The sequence below is a fragment of the Chaetomium fimeti genome (genome assembly GCF_033439085.1).
Source record: "Chaetomium fimeti strain CBS 168.71 chromosome Unknown B0H64scaffold_1, whole genome shotgun sequence".
NCBI lineage: Eukaryota > Fungi > Ascomycota > Sordariomycetes > Sordariales > Chaetomiaceae > Chaetomium > Chaetomium fimeti.
In genome coordinates, this window is record NW_026944329.1 from 442,103 (window position 1) to 467,322 (window position 25,220).

The following is a 25,220-nucleotide window of genomic DNA, read 5'->3' on the forward strand; positions in this document are numbered from 1 at the left end:
CTCAAAATGAACCCTTACGAGGCCAATCCCGAGAGGATCCCCCTCGATGACCGTTATGCAGATGTGCCCTTCTACGGTCGTTATCACCCCACGGCCGGGGATTTCCAGCCAGATCCTGCCCATTTTCTGTCCACCTCACCCGAAGCCGTTGCGTACTGGTCGTCGGTGTTATCCCAATGCGACAAAACGAACAGGATTTACGAAAATCTCGATGGAGGGCGCGACGTCTTCGCTCTGGGGCGGGTTATCGTGAAGTCATGCCACCTTCACCCTGAACAGGAGGGACGGCGATCGACACGGGACTATTCCCTGGCAGACGAGAACGAGGTCGTGGCTACGGCTGTAGTCCGGCGGTCCCTCAGTGAGTTGGGTATCAGAGTTCCCCAGATCTACTTTGCGGGAAAGGTGCGTCTTTTTAAACCGCGTGATTCCAGTCAGGGGTTGCGTCTCCACCAAAACCTGGTACGAAACTGACGATACCATTTAGATTGACAAGCATCAGGTTTTCGTTCAAGAACGGATACCGGGAGTTGGTCTCAATATCGCTTGGCAATACATCTCCAAGGAGCAAAAGAAATCGTTCAAAAACCAGGCCAGGGAGGTGTTGCGCCGTCTGCAATCGATCCCCTCTCCAGCTGGCCAAAGTCGGTCTTATGCCGTACCAGACCCTAATCCGGTGAAGAACAAGGGGATCCAGGAGCTTGAGGAGCAGATCATCTTCTCAAAACAGAACGCAGATTCCGACATTGGCTTCATGCATAACGATTTCTCCCTGTCCAACACCATCGTTGACAATGACAGAATCGTTGGCCTTGTGGACTGGGAGATGGCGGGATGGTTTGGGCGGAAGACTGCTGCTGATGTGCATGTGGGAATTCGGACGCCGAAAAGGGAGAATTTTGCATCTCTGGCTCTCCCAGAGGATTTCCTACAAGATATTCTCTTTTGGAATGATCTTTACGAAGATCCTTAGTATCGGGAGAGGGTGATGCAGCACACTACGCACACTTGACGGCACACCACCAAAAGAAGACGAGGGGGGCTTAGACTTGGCAAACCTGTTCTGCCAGTGCTCGTGTGAGGGAGGTACTTTAGTGGCCAAAGCAAGCCATGCGAACTTAAACTCAAACATCGTGCCGTTGTACATAGAGTGCATATTGGCAAAATATCTCAATCACGAAGGTAAACATCCGCGAGCAAGGGGTGAGAACGGCCGAGAGTTGCCAAGAGGAACCCAGACACACTGTTCGTTTGTATAGACAAGCTTTGCCAAGCCTAACCTCAACTCCCATCCGAGGGACAGCGAGAACAACCGTCGTGATCACACTCGAGGGTTCCTATGTACAGCACCAGACCACCACCATCCATCCACCTACTCGATGTTGATGCTCGCCGACCCGCTGCTGCCGGGCCCACCATCAGCAGTATAGCCCTCCACAGCCACAATAACCGAGTCGTACGTGCCCAGGGTCATGCCCTGCTCCTTCCAGGCATCGAAGTGCTTGGTGGTGGTCACGGTGCCGCCGACGCGCTTCTCCTTGCGGACGGACCAGTACTGCTCAAAGGTGCGGGTGCCCTCGATGGAGGGCTTGTTGACGCGCGTGCTGGTGAAGATCTCGTAGGTGCCCTCGTCGATGGTGAACTCGCCCTTGGACGTCCACACCTCGTTGGGCGCCAGCTCCGGGTACGACTCGACGATGTAGTACTCGATCAGCGGGTTGCGCGTCCACCCGTAGATGGCCAGGTAGCCCGGCCCGGTGGCGTTGTATGTGCCGCTGAAGGTGATGGTTCTAGATGGCGAGGGTTGGTTGGTTAGTGAGGTGCTTTGTTGTCGTTGTTTGTTGGCTGATGTATGGTGAGCTCACCTGGCGCCCTGCCCATTCCATCCCTTGCCGCAGACGAAACCGCCCTGGCTGTCCCAGTCGGCCGTGAAGGAACCGCCCTGGCCGTTCACGCAGCGGATGTTGCTGCCGCCTTCCGACCAGCTGTTGAAGCCGTTTCCGTCGAAGCGGGCCTGGAGGTTGCTGGCCGGCTCAGCAGCGGGGGCGGCGAGCATGCCGGGCACCATAAGGCTGGCGGCCGTGAGAAGGGAGAGTTGGACCATTGTGAATACGTGAGTGTTGAATGTGGAAACAACGAAGAACCATGGGGATGTTTTGTGAATAATTAGAAGAAACACCCGGTATTTATAGCCGGAGCCCGGGTCAAACCTTCCCCAGATTTAGCATCGCGATGCCCTGACGATCCGCTGCGAAATGGCCAGGGCCAGGCTGAGATTGACGTGACTGACTCGACTGACAGCCATTTTCCCGAAACTAGGTTATACTGAGGTTGCATGCCGGTAGTTTCTGGTGGAGAGTTGGCCCAACACCACGGGACCAACGGAAGCTTCCAGGTTTAGGGAACACTCGAGATCATGCCTGATGGAGCATTATATTTAGGCTGAAGCATCACCGCAGATCCGCGATGATCATCGTCCGGCCTGCCTCATGCAACCATATTCGGGATCTCCGATTTTGTGGGGTATTCCCGGTCACTGCCGACGTCCCTTTTCCCGGGGAAAGGGGGGCGGTGGGCTGTTTTAGGATATATTAGCCCCGGGACGCGCACCAATAATACCTTTATCCCAAACGGTGCTTCCGCCGACTGGGCTCGGAGGAGCTGGCGTGCACGAGGATACTGCCGTAGTTAGAAACCGGAAGACAACACGGATGGCAAAAAGATATAGTATGAATGCACTGGGTAAAGGGGGAAGACTGAGAATAGACACCACACGTGCTATTGGCGCGCTTTGTAGCGGTTCGTTGCTGCTCCAGGAACCGGGGCTGCAGTGTGTTGTCCTGTCAATGCATGTCTCAACTGCTAACTTTGGAAGGGCGCCCAAGCAGGGTATGATCCATCGCCCGGTTATTACCCCTCGGGCCTCTAGAAACGTCCACCCGACTACCCGGCAAGACGGCTGGTCGGGTATGTTGACTGAGAAGCGCTATCGGTGATAAAACAAGATATAGGGATATGATCAAAGAACATTACTCCTTACGCGGGAACCGCACCAGTCTCGGGGTCTGTAAGGGACCTCAAGGCAGCAGGTATGCGAGTGCCAAGCTCCGAGCAAGGCACGATCAGGGTTTCCGTTCAGTAGGCGTAAGACAATGTTGGGGGGCGAGAAAGAAGGGGAAAACGTAGGATGCACAAACTCACAGCAGAAAGCAGGCGTGGCCACTAGGGACTGCCGTCGAGGATGTAAACCGACCGTGTCCGACTTTCAGCCCGTGTTCCTGGCTTACCCATGGGATTGGAACCTCTCTCATCCCTTCTTCGTTCCTTTTATGCGAAACCCAACAACGGCTATCTGCTTGTGGCACTAGGCACGGTACCTAGATAGATACATACATCCCCAACACGCATCGGATTTTGCCGTTGGGCCGTCGTGTGTTTTGTCCAAGTCTTTGCACGGCTCGTGGGTGGGCCTTATGGGTATCCTTCTCCTAGTTGGGGGCCGGGTAGCCATTCCTATAGTTTGCAATCCCGGCGGACTTGGGCTGGGGACCAAGGTCGAGTTGTTTCACTGCCCGGCGGGCCTGGATCCACCGGGCTTCCGGGGTGTTCGAGACTGGCATCACGATCCTGAGACGACGCCATTTTTGTGGGTTGAGCCACGCAATTGATGGGAGCTGAACCGTGCCCGTCACGACTTTCCTAACCAGCATGCTTCGCTACGGGGTGGCTTGAGGAGTTAATGGAGAAAAGTAAGGGGTGGCTGCCTTTTGTTTGAGCCAGGGGGTTCCCAGATCCTCCATTAGGTTAGGAGGCGGCATTCCCATCCCCTATGTCAACAAACTGGCTTCGGGTATGAATTTGAGATTTTGTTGAGGTCTGTGAATAGATCCGGACTGGATACAATGGGGCTGGGCGCCTTGGTGGCGAGGGTTGTTTGGCTTGCCGTTACTCCTACAATTGGGGGCCAGAATCCCAAACAACCGCGGTCATTGCGGTCAACACTACCCCCATTCCCGGTCAGTTGTCCCCGCTAATTGGATGGAAAAGGGGTCGCGTATCAATTATTTTCTTGGTAACTGCTAAGCTACGAGTCGCCAGGGTGGTCAGGGCCAGGCCAACACGCGCACCACCGCCCTGTGATGCATCAACATCATGGCGGCCGGGACGACGACGCCGACGGGGTGAAACGGCCCTGCTGGCTCCCGACCTATTCAGGCACGCGATCACGTCGGGCACCCAGCAAGAGTTGTGGAAAGCTAGTCCGGTGTAGACCAATATAAGATAACCACTGGTTCCCAGGGTGAGGTAACATAAACACATCAGCACCAGCATCATCACCACAGCAGCAGCAGCACGGCCACCACCACAACCCACAGAATTCATCATAAAGTTTCGAGCATTTAAGCCGCTGCACCCCGGTCCGCAAGGCAACTCACAAACACCGGGTAGGTGTTCTTACTTCTCAGAACACTAATAACCGCCATTGCTAACAACTACGACGCGGCAGCCCTCTCATCGACTCGTTCGCAGCACCACGCGAAACTAAAAGAAATGTGCACCTGGAGACGTTATGCTGGGTGGATCGATTGCGACCACCCTTGCCAGACCGAGCTTATCAAGAAGTGCGGCCCCGGTGCCAATGCTGATACCTGCCAGGACGCGACCTGGGGAATCTGCTTTCAACTCAAGCCTGGGCATTGCGGCTGTCTTGGTAACATGAAGAAGATCGACGTCCCTGCCCCGCGCCCCGTTGCCACTAGGAAGCCTAAGCCCTCGGGGTTCAAGTCGAAGTTGTTGAAGTTGCTGGGAAGGTCAAGGAAGTAAAATGCACGCGCGCTTTCGAGGAAAAGAAGATGGTGCAGGCCGGGGGGATGAATATTAGGTGACAGAAGGTTCCTGGAAGTGTATGGGGCGGGTCCTTGTGTCACTGACCAAACCGAACAATACGAGACCGAAGCTTTCCGGTGTCAACTGTCTTTGCCATTGTGCTCTATTGAGCGTTAGTGTGGGGCTGTGTGAACGCCTCCGAGACATAGGGGGGCCCGGGGCCGGTGCGGCACAGCTGAACACCGCCACCAACCACCCCGTTCTTCGGTGCTCGGTTCTCGGGAATTCAGCCCCCACGCCGCATCTGGTCGGGGCACGGGCAGTACCGGACTCGTTCTCCTTGTTTTCTCATTATCCACCATCACGTTGACTAAATTCAAGTCAAGTCATGCCGTATTATCCTCTCCCAATCCCCAGCCATGTTATCGATGAGATCGAAAATGAGGAGAGACAAATGGGAGTACCCGAGGAGGAGATAGAGCGGTGGGCCGGAAACCGAGCTACCATCCACGGGCTGTGCGGTCCCATCAACGCGATCTATGAGTCCGGCACGCCCCTCTTCACCAAGGCCGCCATCCGCGACCTGGTCCGGGAGATCGACGAGTCCGGCATGCGGCGTATCCAAACCGCGCCGCTCTCGTTACACTTCTCCATCACGGGTATCGACGGCAGGACCGTAGACTTCCCCATCCAGCTCGGCGTCAAGCACCCGCTCCCTCCACACTGGCCCCAACGCGCCGACGGCTCGGTGCTGATGGACGCCATGCTCTTCATCGACCTCCGCCCGGCAGACTACTTGACCTCGACCGCCTTCATCAACGTCCACGACTTCGACCATGACAAGGCCTTCCTACCCATAACCGTACGCGCAGTACCCATCCCCATACACCCAGGCACCGGCGAGCCCGTCCCACAACCCCCCCTTCCCCGCTCGGCACCAGAGACACTTGCCACCCTACAGCAAGCCCAAGCTCAATGGAACAGCGGCGCGGCCTGCCGCGAGCTGGTGGCAACCCTGCATAGCGCAGCCGAGGCACGGCAAGCAGCTGGCCTCGCCCCCCTACCACACGTCGACAAGGTGGTCGCGTTCGCGTGCAACCAGCTCTCGACGACCGAAGATGCCGGGCGGGTGGCGGCGGAGCACGCGCTGGTGCTGAGCCTACGGGATTTCTTTACTACGCATACGCAGCGGCGCGACCCCGAGACGGCGGGAGTGGTGCGCTGCTACGCGCAGGATCCCGCATACCAGGACGTTGACCGCGCGGTGCTGGCGGAGGTGGGGGTTACGGTGCTGGACCACCCGCGCGGGTTTCTCGAGGTGGACGAGTCTGCGGTGGTGTTCTCGCTCGCGCCGGATGTGGCGGTGCGGCAGGTCGTGGCGGATCTTGCGCGGCCCGCGGTGATGGTGTGGAATAGGGTGCGGGAGATTCCACGCGAGGGGGATTGGGTTGGTCGGGCGGAGCGGTGAGTTTCTTTTGTGGTTTTTGTTTTTCGTTTTTGAAGAGAGCCGTGTCCACGACTCCACGGGGCAATGGCAAGCTAATGGGTAACTACAGAGCCGATAATATCTCTCCCCGCGTGGAGGAGATGATCAAGGACTACACCGAGTTTCCGTTTCCCGCGGACCTGGCCGGTTTCGGGTCGTCTTTGGCCATTTACGTTCGGAATTACTGACGGCGCGGCATGAACAGTTGTAGGATACAGGCTGTCAGCAGCTAGAGGGGCACTTCCTAATGTTTTGTGGTGATGGTTTGCAGGATGGCTGTCTGATTGATACCTCGGGGGCTTAGCATACCTACATGTAATCGAATGTGTAAGATGCGTGGACCGTTTCATGATTTGCGCTCGGGTCCCATAAGGAAATCATTAAAGCGAAACTAGAAAGACGATAGCTCTGTGAAGCTGTCCAGGGCACTAGCGTTATCCAAAGACAGTGTCGCTTGTTCCTCTGCTTTTCCTCCAGATAACGAGAGACGTGATTCTCGATGTTCATCTTGTTGACTGTGCATCGCCACTGGTGGTAGCCGTACCCAAGCCGGTTAGCAGGTGCATCTGATTCCGTCCTCTCCCACATTCTCGGAGCATAGCCCGTTCAGGCAGTTGCTATAACAGGCATCCCAGCCGTCGTGCAAGCCAGCCGTGCACGATGTCGGTGTCTTGTCGCATCCTTTACACTCCCAGGTGCCGTCTGCGTTCTTTGAGCAAGCGCTTCCCTCTTCTCCATGGTCGCAAACTAAGAGACACTGGTCTTCAAAGTCGTACGTGCCCTCGGTACAATCACTACGTTTCGGTGCAGACGGCGGCGTTAGTCCTCGGCGGGCGACCGGGGGGAGTAAAGGCGGCAAGCAGAGTAAGGGGTCGATCATACCTTATGCCATTGCTGGGTAATGGTCCATAGTGGTTCAAGGGAGTGAAGTCGTTGGGATTCACTTGCGCTGGGTCGAACCCTGTTGAAAGTTTGAAGACGTCAGCGATCCAATGCTAGTACGGTAGTGCCCCCATGCCAGGCCGGAGAGAGTGAGTAATCGGTCGACGTAATAAGTAGGAAAAGGAGGGAAACCGACAACTCAAGTCCACCTGGTCAAACCACGTCTCATCGTCGCCAACACCGTCCTCGGTATCCTCCCACGCCGTGGGGGGCTGGGTGGGAATAGGCTTTCTCGGCATGGGCACGCCGATGTTTCGCCAGCGCTGCATCATCCACATCGCTGTGGACGCCAACGTCTGTCACAGGCCCTTCTATGTTAGCATCCTTTAGGTTCCATAACGTCCAGGACTCTACACCGGGCGGGAGGGGGGGAGACCGTTCTGTTTGATGTTGCTTGGACAGGCGACTTACCCAGGAATGGGCGTTGCGGAGGTTGAACTCGTACCCGTTGGTACCGCCGTACTTGGCGTGGGACGCAATGTCCTCCGGTGCGTATAGCTCATTGGCGTCGCAGGTCGGCCACGATATATCCTGCCAGTGCGCGGTCTCGTGGTATATCGTGACAGCGCGCACGCTGTTGGACCACCGGTCGATCTGCGTCCTGAGCGTCTCGAACGAGTCGCCCTCGTTCGCGACGTTCTTCAGGCTGCTGAACGCCGGGGCACCGGGTATGGTCCCTAACCACCAGGGGCAAAGGAGCGTGTAGTACTCGGACCAAACCGAGCCCGGGAAACGCCAGGTGATGGCGGCTGTGCCCCGCTTCCTTCTGTCGTTGTACGGGCAGGGCGTTCGCCTGATCTTGTCCTTCACCTTTTCGGGCATCTCGTTCACATCGCAGTAGTAGTAGTTGTACAAGCCACGCTGGGAACCGCTGCCACCGTAGTGTGCCTGGTAATGACGCTGGAAATTGCCTACCAAAAGACGGAGGGTAAGCAGGTGGCTAAGCAAACATCACAGCTGGGCCGCGCATTGCCAAAGGTAGGTACTCACGCCAGATGTGGTCGTTGACGAGGGGCACCTGGCCAGACCTAGGCCCAAGGTAGGTGTTCAGAGCGTTCTGGTACTTGTTCCAGCGGCTCCATTTGGGAGGCGCCGTAGTGAGTTCACCGGCCTCGTTCCAAGCTTCCAAGATGATGTTCTTGAACGGCTCACAGGACTTGTGCAGTTGTGGGATAACAGCGTTCAGCGGAGCGGGGAAAGTGTCATTCGGGCCAATGGTAATTGGCGACGGCGCCTCTAACCCTTCGGTATCAAGCGTGATGGCCCAGTCGGTCGTCCCAAGGAAGTTCAGTGCCCTGTACTTGGCGGCGCGCTGCTTCTTGTTATCGTCGTCCATATAGCCCACCCACTGCGTCGAGTCATAGACCAGAATGTTGCTCATGCTGTCTCCGTCTGACCACATCTCCGCGGTAGGGTTGTCCTGGATGATGGCTTTGATCTCCGAGTTGGCGATGTAGCCGGCCGTTCCCGTGCACTTGCCTGGCGTAGCCCCTGACTCGGGCCCGGTGTATGTGCACATGGGCCCCGTGCAGCCAGCCGCCGTCATTTCGAAGGAGCGGCCATAGCTCGAGACGCCAACGATAACCTTGTTTGAAGGCACGCCCGCCTTGGTGATCATGGATAGAGAGTTTAGCGTCTCGGTCATGTTGACATGCGAGCGAAGACAATTGCCAGCAGGACACCCCGGGTCGGCCCATTTGTTGCCATAGTCCCACTGGAAGACGTTAGACTCAGCCTGATCAGACGGCAGTTGCGTACTTACTTGTCCATGGAGGTCATAGGTCATGTAAATCACGTAGTCGACGACTCTGGCGATGCTCTCCATGGGGAACCCTTTCAGATACCAGTACCCAGCCGGTGCCGCAAATGACACGGACTTGCTGGAGGGTAGAAGGTCCCTGAGGACGATGAGAAAGCTCAAGTAATTTAAACCCTCGGTCGGGTCGGCCGAAGGAATGTCTGGGATATCTGGAGCGGCAGGATACTCCCAGTCAATGTCGACCCCATCTAGGTCGTTGCTAATAATGAAATTAGCGATGTTCCTAGCCATCGTATTTCGGTTTTCCCCCTGCACGCCGGCCCGAAAAATGCCATATGTCTCGGGGCTGTTTGGCGTTTAGAGTCAGCGCTTTACTCTCCAACGGGGAGGGGGGGGATAAAGTCACATACTCGGTGGAGAAAGTCCAGCCGCCAAAGGAGAGAATCTTCTTGACGCTGGTGAGCTGCTTGAAATAATGAAACTGGTTTAGCGTAGGCCCCATGTCCACTTCAAACGTATCTGCAGTGACGGTGGCGAAAGCGAAGTGAATGTGGGTGTAACCGTCGTAGTTGACGGTCCGGACGTCGACCCTATCACACGGTCGCGCGACGCCATAGCCTTCAAAGTAGCCGACCTTGAAAAAGGTTGCTGGGGGGACGTCCTGTAGTATGTTTAGTCGCCGTGGCCTTTTATTCAGGAACACTAGCACGAGCACTGGTGTTGTTTCTCTCCCTTACGTTGTTCACAATGTCGGTTCCGCAGTTCGAGATGCAGTTGGGCCCTCCAAGGGGCTGGGGAGCTCCAGGTGCTTGTCCGGTCGGCATAGGGCGGCAAAACTCGTCTGTCGTACCGCAGTGACCCCAGACGTTACAGCATGTGTTCAGCGGGCAAGGATTGACAGAGGCGAGGTCGGTACCAGCGCTGGGTGCTGTTGTCCCCGGTTTAAGGGGCCCGCATTCTGCGTCGCTGACCGGCAGTGGTAACGGCGGCCTTCCTGAGCTCACGCAAATAGCTGTGTTGGCCTGGAGATTTCCGCAGCCGCCCCATCCCCATGTCCCGGTATTGTATCTCTCGATGTCGTTTGTCGAGATGAGACCGGACAGCGACTCGGTGATGCCCCAGCAGCTATCCCCGCTCTGGACCGTGTAAGTGGCACAGTTTCCGTTGGCGTCTGGCTTGGGGATGGGTAAGTCTCCTCCAGAACAGCAGACCAACTGCGGGACCTTCAGAGTGGTGCAGAAATTGGTTTGGGGGTTGTACTTCAGGAGATCGGTCACCGAAATGCCGCACTTCCGTGCTAGATCCGCACACAGGTCGCCGGCCTCAACACCGACTGTTCGGCAAGCATCCCGCCTCCAGATCGCGCGCCTTGTCAGGGGCACTGAGTCAATAGTAGAGACTTGCAAAGAAGTGGAAAGGGGCTGAAAACCGTCGTATCCAGTAGAGACGCAGCTGGAGTTGGCCCAGTCCCTGACCGCTCGCTGGGCTGTAATAATGCCGTGCGGGCCAGTGCTGACCACGATTCCAGCCGCGGGTCCAGATGTTGCAGTACTGCATGCTTGAATTAAGCCATCACCCGAGTAGCCATGGGAGCGGATGAAGTTGTCAAGCTCGGTGATTAACGGGTGTGTTGGAACTCCGGTGCCGGCGTAGATGCCGACAGATGTTGAGCTATCCGGCCAATACGAAAAGATGATGGTGGGCCCCAACGATGAGACGATAGCTGCCGCCGAATCGAGGAATTGTTGTAATTGCTGCGCCTGAGAGATGACGTTGGCGCTATCCGTGGTCTGGGACGACTTCTTCCACGCGGCCTGAATCGATGCCTGCTGATCCCTTGATGCTCCCCCCTCTGTAGAATTGCCTGATCGAAAACGAAGAGATCCGGACTTGCCATGGATGTCCCTCGTTCCCTGCTTTGACGTAGGCGCTGCGTTGTTTCCCTTGCTGGCGTGAGCCGAGCCGAGAGCGCAGGTTCGAATGCTTTTCGCTGTCTTGGGGTCATCCAGTGGGTTAAAGATAGCAAAAGAGAGGGCGAGAGGGCTCGAACAGTATGCTACTCGCTCGACGGAATGGTATACCGTCCAGTTGCTTGGATTAGAACCAGCCGCGTCGCACAGAACCGGGCACGGGTCTGACCCAGAGAAGTAGACAGAGTTACCACGTCCGGCGGCGCGGGCTCCGCCCATGGCGACCAAAGCCACGACGGCGACACGGAGTACTCCTGACATGTTCCTCTGAGAGTTGAACTAGACTGGGAACATCTAGGCCCCGAAGATGGACCGGGAAGAGGGAGTATGATGGGCCTCGTCCGCGTCCATGAGGGTACTTATCCCCCCAGGGGCCGAGGAATACGCCCCGAGTACCACCCTCGCTAGCCTAGCAACTATCTCTTTTCGGCGGGTCAATAAGCACTGGTAAAATATTGAAACTCGCTGTAACCTCCCTTCTGTTCCATTTTTGCTTCACCTATTGGCTTCGGCTGACATCCATGGCTCAATAGCGCATGCGGCGCCTTTGTGTAAGTTCAGAGCCAGGGCTCAGTAGGTAATAGCTCGAGCTTGACAACAACTTGGCCTTTCTTGGTCTAAGAAAAGGTCGGCATGGGAAGTATCATTGTTGGATTGGTCTAGAGGCGTCATCTTTTCGCACTTGAAAGCAGTGCCAGGCCATGGGCGGTGATGTTTAAGTTCTGGGATTCTGAATCAGCCCCTCTGCTAGCAAGACGACAAACCGCGAGCACCATTGTTGAACTATTGGCTCTTGAGTACAACCATAACGAGGTAGGGAGGTTCCTATGGCACAGCAACCTCTGCCACCAACGCAATATCCGCTTTGAAGACCTGGTAGGCTTACGGGTTACACTGCATCGAGATCGAGACTTTGTCCACCAAACTAGGGCAATACTCTACGCGCGGGACTTGGTTTTCAAAAGGCTCAGAGAGGGCTTCCGTGCTACCCCACACTACTGGAATAATGGCGCCGTTGACCAATGGGACTGGCGCTTCGACAATATTGCGGCAGCAATGTGACCAACCCAGAGAACACACAAGAACCCAGCATTTCAGCTTTCAACCAACCTCAATGCGGACGGCTCCGGACCTGCCAAAATACCAAACAGCCCGACGTGGGTTCTCCATCCATGCCCCAGAAACTGTTACGGGGCGGTATGGGACACAACGAATAACAGCACACATTCATGTCGCCGATAAACACCATCTAGCAGCATGGCACCGATGATGGGCTGCAGGGAACGCGGGTTACAGCGCACGGCCGGGCGATACGGGCAGCCTAGAGTCCTTGCCCTTCTCCTTTTATCCCTCTCGACTGTGGCGCTGTGTCAGCACGATAAGACCGGGGAACATCTACACTCTTTATACCCACTGCGAAGTGAGGTTGCAATTGGGTTTAACCTAGGCCAATCATACGGGTAAGAGAGACTACAGGCCCATCTTCCATGTCTTCTTCGCCATGAGACTCACCAATCTCACAGGACTTCGGTCGCCCGCTTCGAAAACGGGACAATACTCAACCTGGCGAAAGTGCCAGCAAGTCCCGAATACATGACGCTCATGGCACGGCTAGTAGAGGCGCCCCAAACTCCGTACTGGCGAAGTCTCTTTGGGGCTGCTGGCAAATGGCTAGGCTGGTGGCGATTGCTTAGACGTCTCGTGGGCTTTGCCGGCACTGACGAGGCAACTATCTTGGCCCAGCTCGTAACCGCACTGAAGGCTGAATCGGAGGCCGCCCTGGAAGCACGCATAGACGTCGTCTCCGTCACGGCCCCCTGGGTAGCGGCGTGGGAAAATGACATACCTGTCGACAGCGTTATCAACGATGCGCTCGTGTCGGCAGGGCTGAAGCCGTGGACCTGGGAGGCCAGCGGTCCCATCTACCTGAGCGAGCCAAGCGGGGTGTTGGCGGCGAACGGGCACCGGCTATGTAAGGAACGTTGGTGCAGACTGGACGAGGATGACACAAGCGACCTCTGGCCCCAAATCGTCTTCTTCATCAGGTTGGCCTCCCGCTCTCTGTCCATATCCTGATAAGCTGCTAACTCGGTTTGTGGAGTCTTACCAACCACTCTCTGTATACAACGTTCCAGGCCACAAGGTGCTATTACCATCGCGCGTGGGAGAGTTACCTCCCCACGGTCGACACCAAGTATGGCCTGGATGAGGTCCCCGAAAACACAACCGAGCATTTCTGGAATGCACTCCGGGACCACCTACTTTCATCCGTTGTTGAGTTCTCAAAGAGGAACACGGGGTATAAATATTCCAATTTTATCGTCCTCACTGCGGGCGAATCAGCTGATCGGCCGGAATTCGTGGACGTTGTCCGGAGCGTCGCCGAGAGTATCCCAAAGGTTCGGACTGATCACGGTGCTGCCACGCTGCCCAAGGTTGAGCTTGTAATGCCAGATGATCCCGCATTTTCTGCTGCTCGCGGCGCAGCTTTCTGGTTACGCTCCAGGATGGACTGGTCATACTGTGATGGATTCGACGACATAGTGTCGCAGTATGATGTGACCAACGAGGGGCCAGACGGCCATATCGAGCTGTGAATAGTGGTTCGACGTGCCTGGGTCGGGGAAGGGCTTCACTTGTAGACTTCAAAGGAGTGTGTGGTAGTACCACCTATCTGCCGTAGGTATCAATCCTAGCCGTTCAAATCCTGAAGAAGCTCCTGATTTGGATGTTGACTGGCGGCGTTTCTACCAGGATTGCAGGGACCGAGCCAGGCAGGATGATCGAGCATTTCGAGCCGTATATTGCGAGCTGATCGCCAGAATGTCGCCCAACACACCCCACAGTTAACCGTTGGTTCGAAGCCTGACTACAGAGAGGTTTGTCCGGCCCAAAGCCACCTCCCTCGACTCAGAATACATATGTGGTGCCAATATCAAGGCGTTGGGCTTTGGCGAAGCTGACCTGTCACACATGTGTTGGTCAGACCCCTCCGCCCCCGGCATCAACGATCCAATCTCTCTCTTACCGCGGAAGGGTTCATTACAACCAGGTTGTGGGAACAAAGATGTCGCTGTCAATTTACTAGTTCTGTCCGGTCCTAGAAGGGGAACTTTCGGGACAGGGAACGCCATTGCGGCTCCGTCGATTACATGTACTGTGAACCACTCTGGAATGTGTGTTACCAAATCTATCCCAATTGGCTACATCAGTCGGACCAGTCGGGCGGTGACTTGGGCCAGCAGTCGTAGTCGACCACATCCTCCCAACGAAGCAACCCATCATCCGAATCCCACCCCCGCCCCCTATAAGCGTTATCTGGCGCCGCTCTGGCATTGCTCGGCTGTGCCGTAGTCTTCTTGTTCCTCCCGCTACCACCCTTCTTTCCCTGCGCAGCCTTCTTATTATTCTTCCCCACCTGCCAACGTTTCTCCGCCCACGCCTTCAACTCCTCCGGGTGCCGCAGACACCACACCACCACCTCCCTCGTCGCCAGCACATCCTCCAAGCTATCATGCGACTGCCCCTTCCTCCGAATCCTCACCCCCAACAGCTCCCGACACAACTTCTCCAACCCCGCCTGCCCCGAGATCTTCATCTTCCCCCCACCCGCCCCCCTATTCGCAAACTTCCCCGACGCCTCCGCCGTCACCACCGCCGAGTCCACCACCCTCCCATGCACCAACCCCAGCGCCTTCAAATCAAACTGCACCGCCTGCCCCACCACCACCGTCTCCGCGTCCACAAACTCCAACACCCTCTCCCTCGCCCCCTCCCTCCCCACAAGGGGCTCCCCATCCCCACTCTCCTCCCTCCCCGCGGCAGCCATCCTCCCCGCCGTAATCCCCGTGATCCCGCTCCGCCAGTCCCGCACCACCACCCCGCCCGCGGGCCGCACGAGCGCGTCGACAAGTACCGCGCCCGTGAAGAAGTCCAGCAGCGACAGCGAGATCGGGTAGTCGTCGGCGCGCGAGGGGGAGGTGCCTGCCATCTCGCAGTCGAGGACGACGGCGTGGTGGCGCGGGTGCAGGGGGTTGCGTGGCGGGGTGGGGATGGTTTTGGGGGGGCAGGCGGTTAGGGCGTAGCCTTCGAGGCTGAGGCGGGTCGGGGGGTGGGTGTGGTTGAGGAGGAGGGGGTGGAGGGCGGTTTGCTCGGTGGGGGTGAGGGTTGTGTAGGTTATGCCGCGGTGCTTGAGGGGGGGTGGGGGTGGTGGTGGTGCTGCTGCTGCTGCTACTGCTGCTACCGCCGCTGCTACTGCTGCTGCTGTTGGAGGGGCGGGTTGGGGAGCGGGTTGGGTTGCGGTGGTGGCAGGGGGGGTATGGGTGAGGGCTGGTGCTTCGGCCGGCGCGGGGATGAGGGTGTAAGTGCTGGCGCCGTGGGAGGTGGGGCCGAGGGCGGACTGGCCGGTTTGGAGTCCGAGGCTCTGGGCTCTTAGCTCGAGCCCGGCCATGAAGCGGGCGAAGCCGTCGTCTACAGTGACAACCTCTGGCGAGGGCGGAACGGGCGGAAGGGGCTGGACTGGCTGAACTCGATGAACGGATGGATAGCCTCCCGCGGGTAGGTTGACGTGAGCCAACGGACCCGTCTCGGCCATTGGGGCAGGCCGAGCGGGTGGTTGGGGATTTCTAGAAGGTTTATTGTGAACCGCGGCATTTGTCCGGTGCTGCTCGAGGCTTTCCACGCTCCCGAAGAACCGCTTACATGGTTCGCAGTGCCAATGCCTCTTAGCGCTGGTGTGCGCAGAGAGCGCGTCCCGGGTTCGAAATGATTTACCGGGACACATCTCGCAGTGGAAGGCTTTTGGGGGTGTTGCTTTCTGAGCCATGGCGGTTCACTCTGGTATGGAATATGAGGTAGACAAAAACTGAAGAGTGGTGGACGCCGGGTCCAGACCGGGTCAAGCAATATCAAATCCCAACAAGTGACCAGAGGTAGATGGAAGTGAGCGGGGTTGAAGAACTGTGCATTTGCTCGTGCAACTCACCTGATCAGGCACGAGGGAACAATGTTTCTTGTTTCATTGGACCACGTCCCCTTGGGCTGACTCGAACGAGGCCGGTGTAACATTAACGCTGTGGTAGGCCTCACTGCAGACAACCCGGAACCGCGGACTGTTTTGGCCCATTCAACCCCTCATCCCACGGTGTCCAAACGAAATCATTGCCGTTCAAGTACCTAAGTAGTCAAGAGGTATTCTGTACACGGCATGGCAGATCCTCGCAGCCGTTGCTCTCAGGGGACGTCAACAGGCTACAGTGTGAAAGTAAACAGGGATTTTATTTTCTCCCGTGAGACCCAGGTTGCCATTATGCCATGGGTACCTAATCCAACCCTGCAATACCTACAAACCCCGCGCGGAACACGGAATTGATACCTATGGAATGCAAATAATAGTACATGGAAAAGCTGAATCCCCTTGCCCTGGGCACTGGCAGGGCAGCAGCCCTTGTCTTCGACTCACGGACGGACAGCACTCGATTGTCTAAGGCACAATCTCCTTGTCCTCGAGCATATCCCATGTCGGCTTCGGCTGGTTCATGTTTTCGATTTGAGACACGCCATACCTCCCGCTTTCGGCCTTCTTCGCCACGTAGTCGCGAGCCAAAGGCTCAATTTCGGCCCAACTCAGATTGGAAGTTCCAACCGCCCTGCCATCCCTTTTGATGCTCGCCAGGACCGCCCGGACCCATGCACGGCAGCGCCAATTGGGGTCGGCCTGAACGACGGGTGTGTTCCGGAAACTTGCGACGAGCCGTCTTTCATCTTCGATCTTTGCGATTAGGATGCGGGCGAGGAGGGTGACGGTGGACTGCACGTTGGTGACGTGACGTTCCTCGTACACCCAGCCCTGTATGGGGTGGTTCTTGACATGGTAACGCGTGCCCGGAACTTCCTCTTCGTCTTCAATCTTGGGTCCGGTCAGGAAGCCCCAGTGATATCTAGTATTAAACCACGCGTTGGTCGTAAGTTCGAGGCACGGGGGAATAAGGGGAGAGGGGGAAAAGGGAAGGGTGAAATACTTCCGTTCGTCATTTCTAGCCACTCCACTAGGGTACAAAGCTATATACAGCCGTTTCTTGTTTGAAACCATGATGAGAAGGTAACGGAGAATAGAAAGGAAGTCCTTAGCGGTGTTCAAAGAAACGTGGATCGCCAGCAGCAGCCCAGTGGGATGAGAAACGAGAAGATGCGGGATCGGTGCGAGGCACAATAGTACAGTGAATGGGTTTACCACAAGATGCAAAAGATTTAGGAAGCAAGATTTCTTATCTTCTATTCCTTCACTGACGTCTTCCATCATCTTTCCTGATATCAACCGTCGGCGTTAATGTTGGCCTCCGACGGAGCCCAGCTCGGCGGCACAACACATGCGGTGGCGCTTGGCGGGGGTTGGAGAGCCAATAAACGGCACAATTGCACGAGGGAGACGCGCATGATCTTGTCGCTTGGAAACCCTCAGCGCTTCGCGCAATGGTCTTCGTCGCCCGAATCAAGGCTACTACCACCCCAGCAGGCGGCTGCAGCAGGTACACGAACAAGGTGCGGTCCACACTGTGTTCTAGACAACCAGAGCTACCTGGTAGGTGACTTTCGTTAATCAGGGGCGGGTGGACAGAATGTAAGGCACTCGGTCATGCCTGCAAAATGGGGTATTTTATGGGGGTTCTTTTGGAGATAGTATCCGGACGAAGACTTGATGCGCGGGACTTCAACTTCAATACAATTTATGTCCTAAAATTTGACATCTGTTTTTAAAAGTCTCCCCACCACCTTTGACGCGTCTTCTCCATCTCCAGCTCTTCGGGATACGGATCAAGAAACTTCAGGATCTCGTTTTCCCACCCATGCCGGGTATGATGACCGTACCATGCAGAAGTGTACTCCCAGTAGTGGGGGTACCAGCCAGCAAACTCCCAGTCAATGATTCCAGTAACGCAATCGCCACAAACCATAATGTTGGAGGGGTGGAGATCTCCGTGGGTGAACACCGGTGGCGGCCATGGGCCGTCCTGTTTAGCTACCATTCGTTTGATATCCTTCCAATCCTGGTCGTCTTTACGGTTTGGGTGGTCTTCCGGCCGAAGGTCCTCGCGGAGCCACAGGTGGAACTCTTGAACCGTTTTGAAGGGTCCGAATCTGGGTGAGGATCGAGGGATGCGGGAGTCGCGCAAGGAGCCGCCCACGCAGCTTTCAATTCCTACACCGGGAGGTGGTGGGAGCGACCTTAATTCCCGGAATATTGACTTAAGCTGCTCAAAAATGGCAGCGCGTTGCGCGTTCGACAGTGATTTCCAAGCTACTCCGAGGGTGACGCCCTGGAGACGCTCCATGACAATGGAAGCTCGATTATTATGGACAAAAGCACAGTGCAGGCGTGGTACAGGGATGGATGTCTTTTCGGCGAGATATCTCAGAGTGGCGGCTTCGGTGAGATGGGCAAACGGACCCCTCTTGATGATGAGATGTGGAGAGATGATTGCACATGGGCCATTGGAGCCGTAGAAGCGCTTTGTGGTTTTCAGAGCGAGAAGCGACAGGAAGCGGTAAATGAGGCTATCATTGACAACCAGGTCTTCAGTTCCATCGTGTTGGGTGGCGCTTTTGTCCGTGTCTTCAATAAAGCATCGTACCGTCATGGCGAGATCGTTTGGTGAACGACGACAAGGCGGCGTCAAGACTCAAGAGGTTGACGAAAGGGGCGCGAACGAGGCAAGTCGGTCTTCTGGTTGCCGACATGATTGGCCGGGAGTGAACTCCAAGCGGGGCGAGCGGGCCTGAGCGCGGCAACCCACGTGACCTTGGCGGCTGCCGTGCACGTGTCATTTTCGAGTGCAGCGATAACGCTTCCGACTGCCACACCAAACCCTCCATGCCAGTGACCAAACCCTCCATGCCAGTTGGTGGCCCAAGGCCCAAAGTTGGGGCCCCAGTCTTCAAATGTCCGGGCCCCAGCCCTGCGCTGTTCTGAGGCAGCGGCACGGCAAGCGCTTGCAGGTTTGGACCACATACGTTCAGGTTGGTTCAAACACCAGGTTTTAGAAAATGTTCTTCGCAACCAACGGGCCGGCGCCGAGCCCCTGAGCTGAAAGTCTGGGCCTCGAAGACGACCCAACCGCCCAGACCATGTATGTTGGAGAAAATCCAATGGGTTATTTCGGGAACCAACCAGGTGTACCAGGTTTCGTATGCAAATAATTTTCCCAGCCATGCGGACAGTGTGTGAGGTGTTGGATTTAGCGGGCGGTCCAGTTACCTTCCGAGGTGCAACCGAAACCCGACTGTTGACAAAACGGTGTGCGTCTAGACACTCAGGAGACAACTCCCAATCCGTGGCTTCATGTTCTTAATATGTGAATCCCAGGCACATATCTACCCGTAAAGTCCGTTCCCTTAACCACGTAAAACGCCGGCAAAGAATTTGTTATTCGAGTCTTTTTGGTGACTCCGGGGTCACGGTGCCAACCTTGAGCCGGAACTGAAACTCTACTTCAGCTGTCTTGCGGCACACCTCCTGGCCACCGCCGCAATCATGCTCGGCCGCCGAGAGAGACCCTGGCATGTGGCTAGGTAAGTTTCTCGATGTTTCTAGGGCTGTTGTTGTCACTCGCTGGCCGATGTGCAGGGACGGCGGCATCATCCAAAACACGCCATGCCGTGAAGCTCTAATTATCCTTTCTCTCGGTATTTCACAAAATCACCAAATCGCTTTCCAGCATAACCCTTGCCTAGGGCTACAAAGCGTGCGTTTGTTCGTGCTGAACCCTACCAACGTCGTCACACATTGCCTTGCCCCCTTTTCCCGCCCATCCCACCGTAACCCCGGCCCATCTTCTTCCCTACAACCCATTGTTCGGGTCTCCCCCCTTTCTTTTCATCCCCCAACTACCCCCGTCGTCCATCCTTTGGTTATCGTTTGGACTATTTTATCCTCTTCCCTTTCTTCATTCTGTTATCGGTCCGCGCCCCCCACCACAAGTGCCACTGCGACCTGTCTACTCCCGAACAATGTCCAGCTTCCAGCCCAAATTGAAGTCACGGCACACCATTGAGACTCTGAGGAAGTATGACAGATTAAAGAAGCCGATCTTACTAGACCACACCGCCCTCGATGAACTCCCATACAAAGAACCGGACATAAGGTTCGGGAACCGCAGCATAGAACGCCTGCCAACGAAGTACAAGGACGTCCTCGTCGACATTGTAAGGACCATCGCAATCGAAGGTGGCTGGAGCACGGCTAGTATCAAGTAGGTGTACAAGAGAGTACGGTAAACATTCAACATCACAACATAAAGGCTGACGATCCCTCAGGAACGACATCCACAATACCACTACAGGGGGGACCCACCATGAGTCTAAACATCCTCAGCCTTCAAATGTTATTGGGAGTGGGCGTAAGATTCAAATCATGTCAGACGATCCCCACCTCACCGTAACCATGGAATCGGAAGAATTCCCAAGCCTCAATAGCACCGTTCACATTAACACGGCGGTGGCCTCGGGAGACCTTGTCCTCAACGGGCCACAAAATCGCGCAGAGATGTTCGATAGACAGAAGTATCCCGTCGGATTCCCGTTTGAACGTCTGAAACCAAAGGGTCTGAGCGAACATTCGACCCGCCTCCAACCTCCCAAGCAGGAATACGCCAGGATCTACAACATCTAGAAACGCAACCAGCAGAAGATTGCCAGAAAGGAGGCCATGAACCGTTTTGATAGCCCTGAGAGTGGTGTTCCTGAACTGGCCGGTAAGTCTCTCTGCCTCTGGCGTTGTTTGAACACATGGCTCGAAGCCTCCCCCGTTCGGCGTCCCGCGTCTTCAGAAGTTCCACCCCCTGGTCTAGCTTTTGGACAGTGATATTGACGGGATGGCCTTGGTGCTGTAGGGCGCAGCTCGGCAAACCATCCTAGCAGCTCCAGTTCCAGCGCCCCCACATGGAACGGTTCTGCCAAAGGGGGCTCCAAAGTACCTGGCGAGAGCAATAACAGGTTCTCCATCCTCGAGTATCTGTCTGAGCAGGACAGTACCGCCGACGCTACCGACACTCGCTCCAGTTCCCCGAGCAATGACATCGCCAACAACGACAACGAATACACAACCCGACGTCACAGCAGCGGCCGGGTAACCCCCAGCTTCGCCCACGTAGCAAGACTCACCACCCCCCGCAGCCCTCACAGCAACACCGCCACCGTCGCCCGCCCCATGCCACCCAGCGAAAAGTCCCCCTTGGTAACCACCCCCACCACCTCCACCAACAAGCCAACCACAACGGAAATTTCAACCGTTCCCAAAACAACCACCACCACCAACAACAACAACAACAACAACAACCCACCCACGCCCCTCAAGACCGCCCCGGCCAATAACAATCCGCCACCTCCCCCCATCCTCAACACCAAGACGAGCAACAAGCGCGCTGCCCAGCCACCAAAGCCGACGATCGACAGCCAGGGTCCTACGACTACCACAGGGGGGCGTGTGCGGTCGGCACAGAGACCCCGGGAGCAGTGGCCCGCCTTGCGTGAAGAGTCTACGCGGAAGTAGGTATGTTGGGTTAGCATGCTGGGAGTTGTTGGAATGTGTGGGTAGACTGGGGGTGGTGAAGCGTTGTTGGATGAGTGGGCGGGGTGGTAAGGGTTGATTTGATTGTTGGTTATTAGGGGTGTTTCCGGTTGTGGTTTTCTGATTTTCTGTTGTTCTTTTTGTATCTCGTTGTTTTTTCTTTGCTCGTTAGGTTTTGCTTAGGTACCTAGGTACCTAGTAGTCAATTTGGGTTTCGTGTGCCAGTTCCTTTGTTTTCCTGGTCCTCGAGAGTATCGGACACAACGCAGTTTCGATGCGGGTTGAGGACAGGGATGTGGACCGGAACATCATGTCTGCTTAGTGATTAGATCCGGATGCTTCCATGTCCGGGAACGGTCACTTCGCTACATTAAAGGATGGGAAAATGGACATATAAGTAGGTAAGCCGCTTAAATTCATGAGCCCGAGATACAGAGCCTGGTGCCGGAAGGTGGATATCCTCGCTTGGGAACCTCCACCCTGAGTACCTCAGATAGGTACCTAGCGGCAGGCATCTACTAGGCTAGGGCAGCTAATTCAGTTCTGCGTGTTCGTGTCAACCGTCTTTTCGGCCTGTTCCTTTGTTCATTTACTGTGCCTCTAGAGTCGGTTCCTTACCAGTCGCTTGTCCCCCCCCTCCTCCCCTTTCGCTGCCTCATCCTCCTTACATGCAGCTTCCTCCGTCACGCCTCCTTCCCATGCAGAACCCGGGCTTTTTTCCTCTCGACAGCACTCCTCGGGACCGGGTTCGTCCACACAGGGTCCGGAGCTTGGGCTTTGATTCTCCGAACCGCCCGCCGTATTGCCCAAGTCCCGTACTCGGTCATGGTCAGCTCGGGGCGGGACGTTTGCATTATCGGTCGCCATCAGCAACGTTTCGAAAGCACTAAGCTCTTCGTCTGTTTCCTGCATCCATGGGTGTTCTGGGAGCTGGCCTGCAGTAACCCGACTTTTGTGGTCGTAATTAAAGATTTCCCGGAGAAGGTTGGAGAAAAGCTTTGCGTCCGCCTTCTCGATCAGTGGTGTATTTTCGGTTTCAAACCTCTCTTTTTCTGCACGTTCCTCCACGGTAAAGCACGGAAAATGCAAACAAAAGAGCTCGCGCCCAGTCTTCGGGTGCATCCCGCCAGCCAGGCGACGTGGCTCACGAAAATGGTCCACGCACTTTTCGAGAGGAGGGAATAAGTGAGGATTGTCCAGAAGTTCGATAGGCTTGGATTCGTCCAGAAGATCAGGTTCCAGCTCCGGATGAACGGGCCACCCGTCAAGGAACTGGATTGACATCCACTCTTTCGGCAAGGGGCCCAAGGCTGATTGCATCCTCCGCGCCTTTGCCTCGGGATCACTGCCAAGCATGTCTGAGAAAAGCGGGAATGGATCTCTCAGGTTGAATAAAATGCACCCCAAAGCCCAAACGTCCGCCGCAGGGCTGTTGGTGAGGGCGAAGATGGATTCTGGCGCGAGGTAAGACGCCGGGATGCCGGCGACCTTCCGAGGAGGGTTGCTGGTCAGGAATGCCTGGTCAAAGTCCAGGATGCTGATTTTGGTCGAGTAATACTCCACCGGCAGGCGGGTGAGATCGGCGGCGGCGACCACATAGGGCGACCCAAAGCGGCGGTCGAGTGGTCTCACGCGCGGTTTACCGAACATGTCATCTGCAAGTAGTTGTTGCTCCGTCAAATGGTCGAACGACTTGCGGAGCCGGATGGAGAGATTAGACATGGTGAGGTCTGCACGTAGAAACCTGGCGTTAGTGATGCATCGGAATTGGGAATTAAGTTGTGGGTGATTTGTCAAAACTTACCTCCGTGACAAACACCCAAGGAGTGCATAGTGGCGAGGCCGCTGGCAAGTTGCCGGGCAAAATATCGAACAAACATTGGGTATAGCAGCGCGGTATTGCCCAAATTCAATGAAGAGAGAGGCGGCCCCAGTACCGGAAAGACTTGGCACAAGTGACGGCGGCCGCTGCTCCTGTGGAATAGGCGTTCGAGCTCGATCAGGAACACCCCCGGGTGGCCATGGTCGCCCTCGTGTTTCTTCAGTCGGTCGAGAACTTCTTGTACCTCGTAGTTTTCGGAATGCAAATGCGACACGACTTTCAGCGCGACGTAACGGCCATGGCGTTCCTCGGCATCGCGAACAAGCCACACAGTCCCGAACCCACCATGGCCGAGTTTGTGTAGAATCGTGAAACGATCAGCGATGCAGTCGCCGAGCCGGATCAAGCAGAAGCCATTTCCGCCATACCTGTCGAAGTCCTCGCTCTCATTGCCGACGTCGATGGACCAGTCCACCTTGAACCGTTCGGAGTCCTCGGGCCCGGGGTACTCATCATCGCTGTCGACGGACTGCTCCGAGTCGTCCGACCAGTCCCGTTCCTTGGTGTATGGGACGGGGAGGCACATGACTGCTGGGAACTCGAATCGTTATGTCGGCTGGGGGTCGCGTGGCTTGGAAACTCAGGTTCCGACGATTTTAACCTATGCCTAAAAAGGTGACGTAAAAAAGGTTGTCGCTTTTGAGAGTTGCGGGTTAATAGCGTATGAATTAAAGAGAACGAGGCGGGGAAAAGCCCAAGATCTGGAGTTGAAATGCTGCGTACCTAGGTACATGTAGGTACCTAGCTGGTGGTCAAAGCCCGCCGTCTCTGTTTGATGAAGAGGTGGGTAAGGGAACAAGAGTAACAGCCTCTTCAATCGAGAACTTGAAGGAGACCCGCAGGACGATGATGTGACGGTACCTCAACACTTCCGTTTGCTTAGCAAAAACAACCTGAGTAAAGAGGTAGGATTGAATATCTTCCTGAGGCTAAGGGGCGGGAAGCCTTCGAACTTCTTATATTAAATACGTAGGTGTACCTATCTAGGTAGGTACCTACCACTTACGTTAGCCAAGAACAATGTGCAACAAACTGCATAAAATGCTGTTCCAGCCACTATTAACCCTGTTACAAATCACACGAATCTAGGCTGAAGAACATGGCATAATTACCAGTCAAGAATCGGCGAACGTTGTTCGGTCTGACAAACCGAAACCCGGGGTGTCCTGCGAACACCTATATCCCACGGATTGCTCAACAAAGAGGTGGGAGCGCATGGAGGCTAGATAGTTAAGGTAGGTAGTTAGGTAGGTAATGGCGGCAACTCAGTGGACGAGAGTAAGTCGGAGGTCGTCGATCGAGGACGCCTACTCCACCATCCAGGACGTGGCCGTGTGGGCCTACGGCACGAACGTCGGAGATCGTACCTAGATAGTTCTACTTTACCTCGGAGGAGAATTACCTCGGACGGCCGCGGATTGGGGGCGGCCCGCGGCGCAGCTCTACAGCACCAACCCTGCAGTATCACCAAGACGCTCCATCTTGTTTAAGTAGGTAGGTAACTGCCTGGCTTTCTCCTCTTGGCCACTGGCAACGACCCCAGGGTAGTGGTGGACACGCCCGCCCCAGAAGCACAAAGTGCAGTCGCAGTCGTTATAGCCACCAAACTCGTTCTCGAGCTATCTAACGTAACCAACGCCGTCGTCGGTTCCAAGTCACTCGTAATAGTAACTAGGACATTGCGCCCCGTAATTCCGAACCACTATGGATCCCAGGTGCCGTTGGCAGGGACATCCTAACCCGCTCCGGTGATATGAACCCGGATCGGGTTCGCGCCATAGACGTACCTG

The 25,220-nt window shown here is 55.9% G+C and overlaps 11 protein-coding genes across 11 annotated transcripts; 3 read left to right on the forward strand and 8 right to left on the reverse strand.

Moving 5' to 3' along the window:
* Positions 1-6: 6 nt before the first annotated feature.
* B0H64DRAFT_437101 (kinase-like domain-containing protein) lies at positions 7-973 on the forward strand (the record flags this gene model as incomplete). Its single annotated transcript, XM_062806220.1, has 2 exons — positions 7-405; positions 488-973. The coding sequence occupies 2 exons, from the start codon at positions 7-9 to the stop codon at positions 971-973; spliced, it is 885 nt and encodes a 294-aa protein (XP_062663405.1).
* Positions 974-1,209: 236 nt separating this feature from the next.
* B0H64DRAFT_447866 (concanavalin A-like lectin/glucanase domain-containing protein) lies at positions 1,210-2,286 on the reverse strand. Its single transcript, XM_062807026.1, has 2 exons — positions 1,866-2,286; positions 1,210-1,790 (listed from the first exon to the last, which is right to left on the reverse strand). The coding sequence occupies exons 1-2, from the start codon at positions 2,102-2,104 to the stop codon at positions 1,373-1,375; spliced, it is 657 nt and encodes a 218-aa protein (XP_062663406.1). The 5' UTR covers positions 2,105-2,286; the 3' UTR covers positions 1,210-1,372.
* A 2,813-nt stretch (positions 2,287-5,099) lies between these two features.
* On the forward strand, positions 5,100-6,562 carry B0H64DRAFT_2471 (uncharacterized protein). Its single transcript, XM_062799937.1, has 2 exons — positions 5,100-6,291; positions 6,384-6,562. The coding sequence occupies exons 1-2, from the start codon at positions 5,216-5,218 to the stop codon at positions 6,499-6,501; spliced, it is 1,194 nt and encodes a 397-aa protein (XP_062663407.1). The 5' UTR covers positions 5,100-5,215; the 3' UTR covers positions 6,502-6,562.
* Positions 6,563-11,232, reverse strand: B0H64DRAFT_447872 (putative class V chitinase). The gene is made up of 7 exons (XM_062807027.1): positions 9,752-11,232; positions 9,425-9,675; positions 9,018-9,360; positions 8,246-8,969; positions 7,667-8,166; positions 7,362-7,551; positions 6,563-7,138 (listed from the first exon to the last, which is right to left on the reverse strand). The coding sequence occupies exons 1-7, from the start codon at positions 11,201-11,203 to the stop codon at positions 6,867-6,869; spliced, it is 3,732 nt and encodes a 1,243-aa protein (XP_062663408.1). The 5' UTR covers positions 11,204-11,232; the 3' UTR covers positions 6,563-6,866.
* An 868-nt stretch (positions 11,233-12,100) lies between these two features.
* B0H64DRAFT_379382 (uncharacterized protein) lies at positions 12,101-13,717 on the forward strand. Its single transcript, XM_062802655.1, has 3 exons — positions 12,101-12,444; positions 12,508-13,029; positions 13,086-13,717. The coding sequence occupies exons 1-3, from the start codon at positions 12,242-12,244 to the stop codon at positions 13,579-13,581; spliced, it is 1,221 nt and encodes a 406-aa protein (XP_062663409.1). The 5' UTR covers positions 12,101-12,241; the 3' UTR covers positions 13,582-13,717.
* A 475-nt stretch (positions 13,718-14,192) lies between these two features.
* B0H64DRAFT_437106 (ribonuclease H-like domain-containing protein) lies at positions 14,193-15,578 on the reverse strand (the record flags this gene model as incomplete). The annotated part of the gene is made up of 1 exon (XM_062806221.1): positions 14,193-15,578. One exon carries the CDS (start codon positions 15,576-15,578, stop codon positions 14,193-14,195), a length of 1,386 nt encoding a protein of 461 aa, XP_062663410.1.
* A 446-nt stretch (positions 15,579-16,024) lies between these two features.
* Positions 16,025-17,240, reverse strand: B0H64DRAFT_379386 (uncharacterized protein). The gene is made up of 2 exons (XM_062802656.1): positions 17,005-17,240; positions 16,025-16,923 (listed from the first exon to the last, which is right to left on the reverse strand). The coding sequence occupies exons 1-2, from the start codon at positions 17,073-17,075 to the stop codon at positions 16,467-16,469; spliced, it is 528 nt and encodes a 175-aa protein (XP_062663411.1). The 5' UTR covers positions 17,076-17,240; the 3' UTR covers positions 16,025-16,466.
* On the reverse strand, positions 17,241-17,715 carry B0H64DRAFT_379389 (uncharacterized protein). The gene is made up of 2 exons (XM_062802657.1): positions 17,601-17,715; positions 17,241-17,524 (listed from the first exon to the last, which is right to left on the reverse strand). Exons 1-2 carry the CDS (start codon positions 17,618-17,620, stop codon positions 17,266-17,268), a joined length of 279 nt encoding a protein of 92 aa, XP_062663412.1. The 5' UTR covers positions 17,621-17,715; the 3' UTR covers positions 17,241-17,265.
* On the reverse strand, positions 17,716-18,849 carry B0H64DRAFT_379391 (serine/threonine protein kinase). The gene has a single exon (XM_062802658.1). It carries the CDS (start codon positions 18,619-18,621, stop codon positions 17,737-17,739), a length of 885 nt encoding a protein of 294 aa, XP_062663413.1. The 5' UTR covers positions 18,622-18,849; the 3' UTR covers positions 17,716-17,736.
* A 2,204-nt stretch (positions 18,850-21,053) lies between these two features.
* B0H64DRAFT_379396 (uncharacterized protein) lies at positions 21,054-21,405 on the reverse strand. The gene has a single exon (XM_062802659.1). The coding sequence runs from the start codon at positions 21,371-21,373 to the stop codon at positions 21,158-21,160; it is 216 nt and encodes a 71-aa protein (XP_062663414.1). The 5' UTR covers positions 21,374-21,405; the 3' UTR covers positions 21,054-21,157.
* A 565-nt stretch (positions 21,406-21,970) lies between these two features.
* Positions 21,971-24,044, reverse strand: B0H64DRAFT_379397 (kinase-like domain-containing protein). Its single transcript, XM_062802660.1, has 3 exons — positions 23,353-24,044; positions 22,167-23,278; positions 21,971-22,091 (listed from the first exon to the last, which is right to left on the reverse strand). Exons 1-3 carry the CDS (start codon positions 23,954-23,956, stop codon positions 22,086-22,088), a joined length of 1,722 nt encoding a protein of 573 aa, XP_062663415.1. The 5' UTR covers positions 23,957-24,044; the 3' UTR covers positions 21,971-22,085.
* Between the last annotated feature and the right edge of the window lie 1,176 nt (positions 24,045-25,220).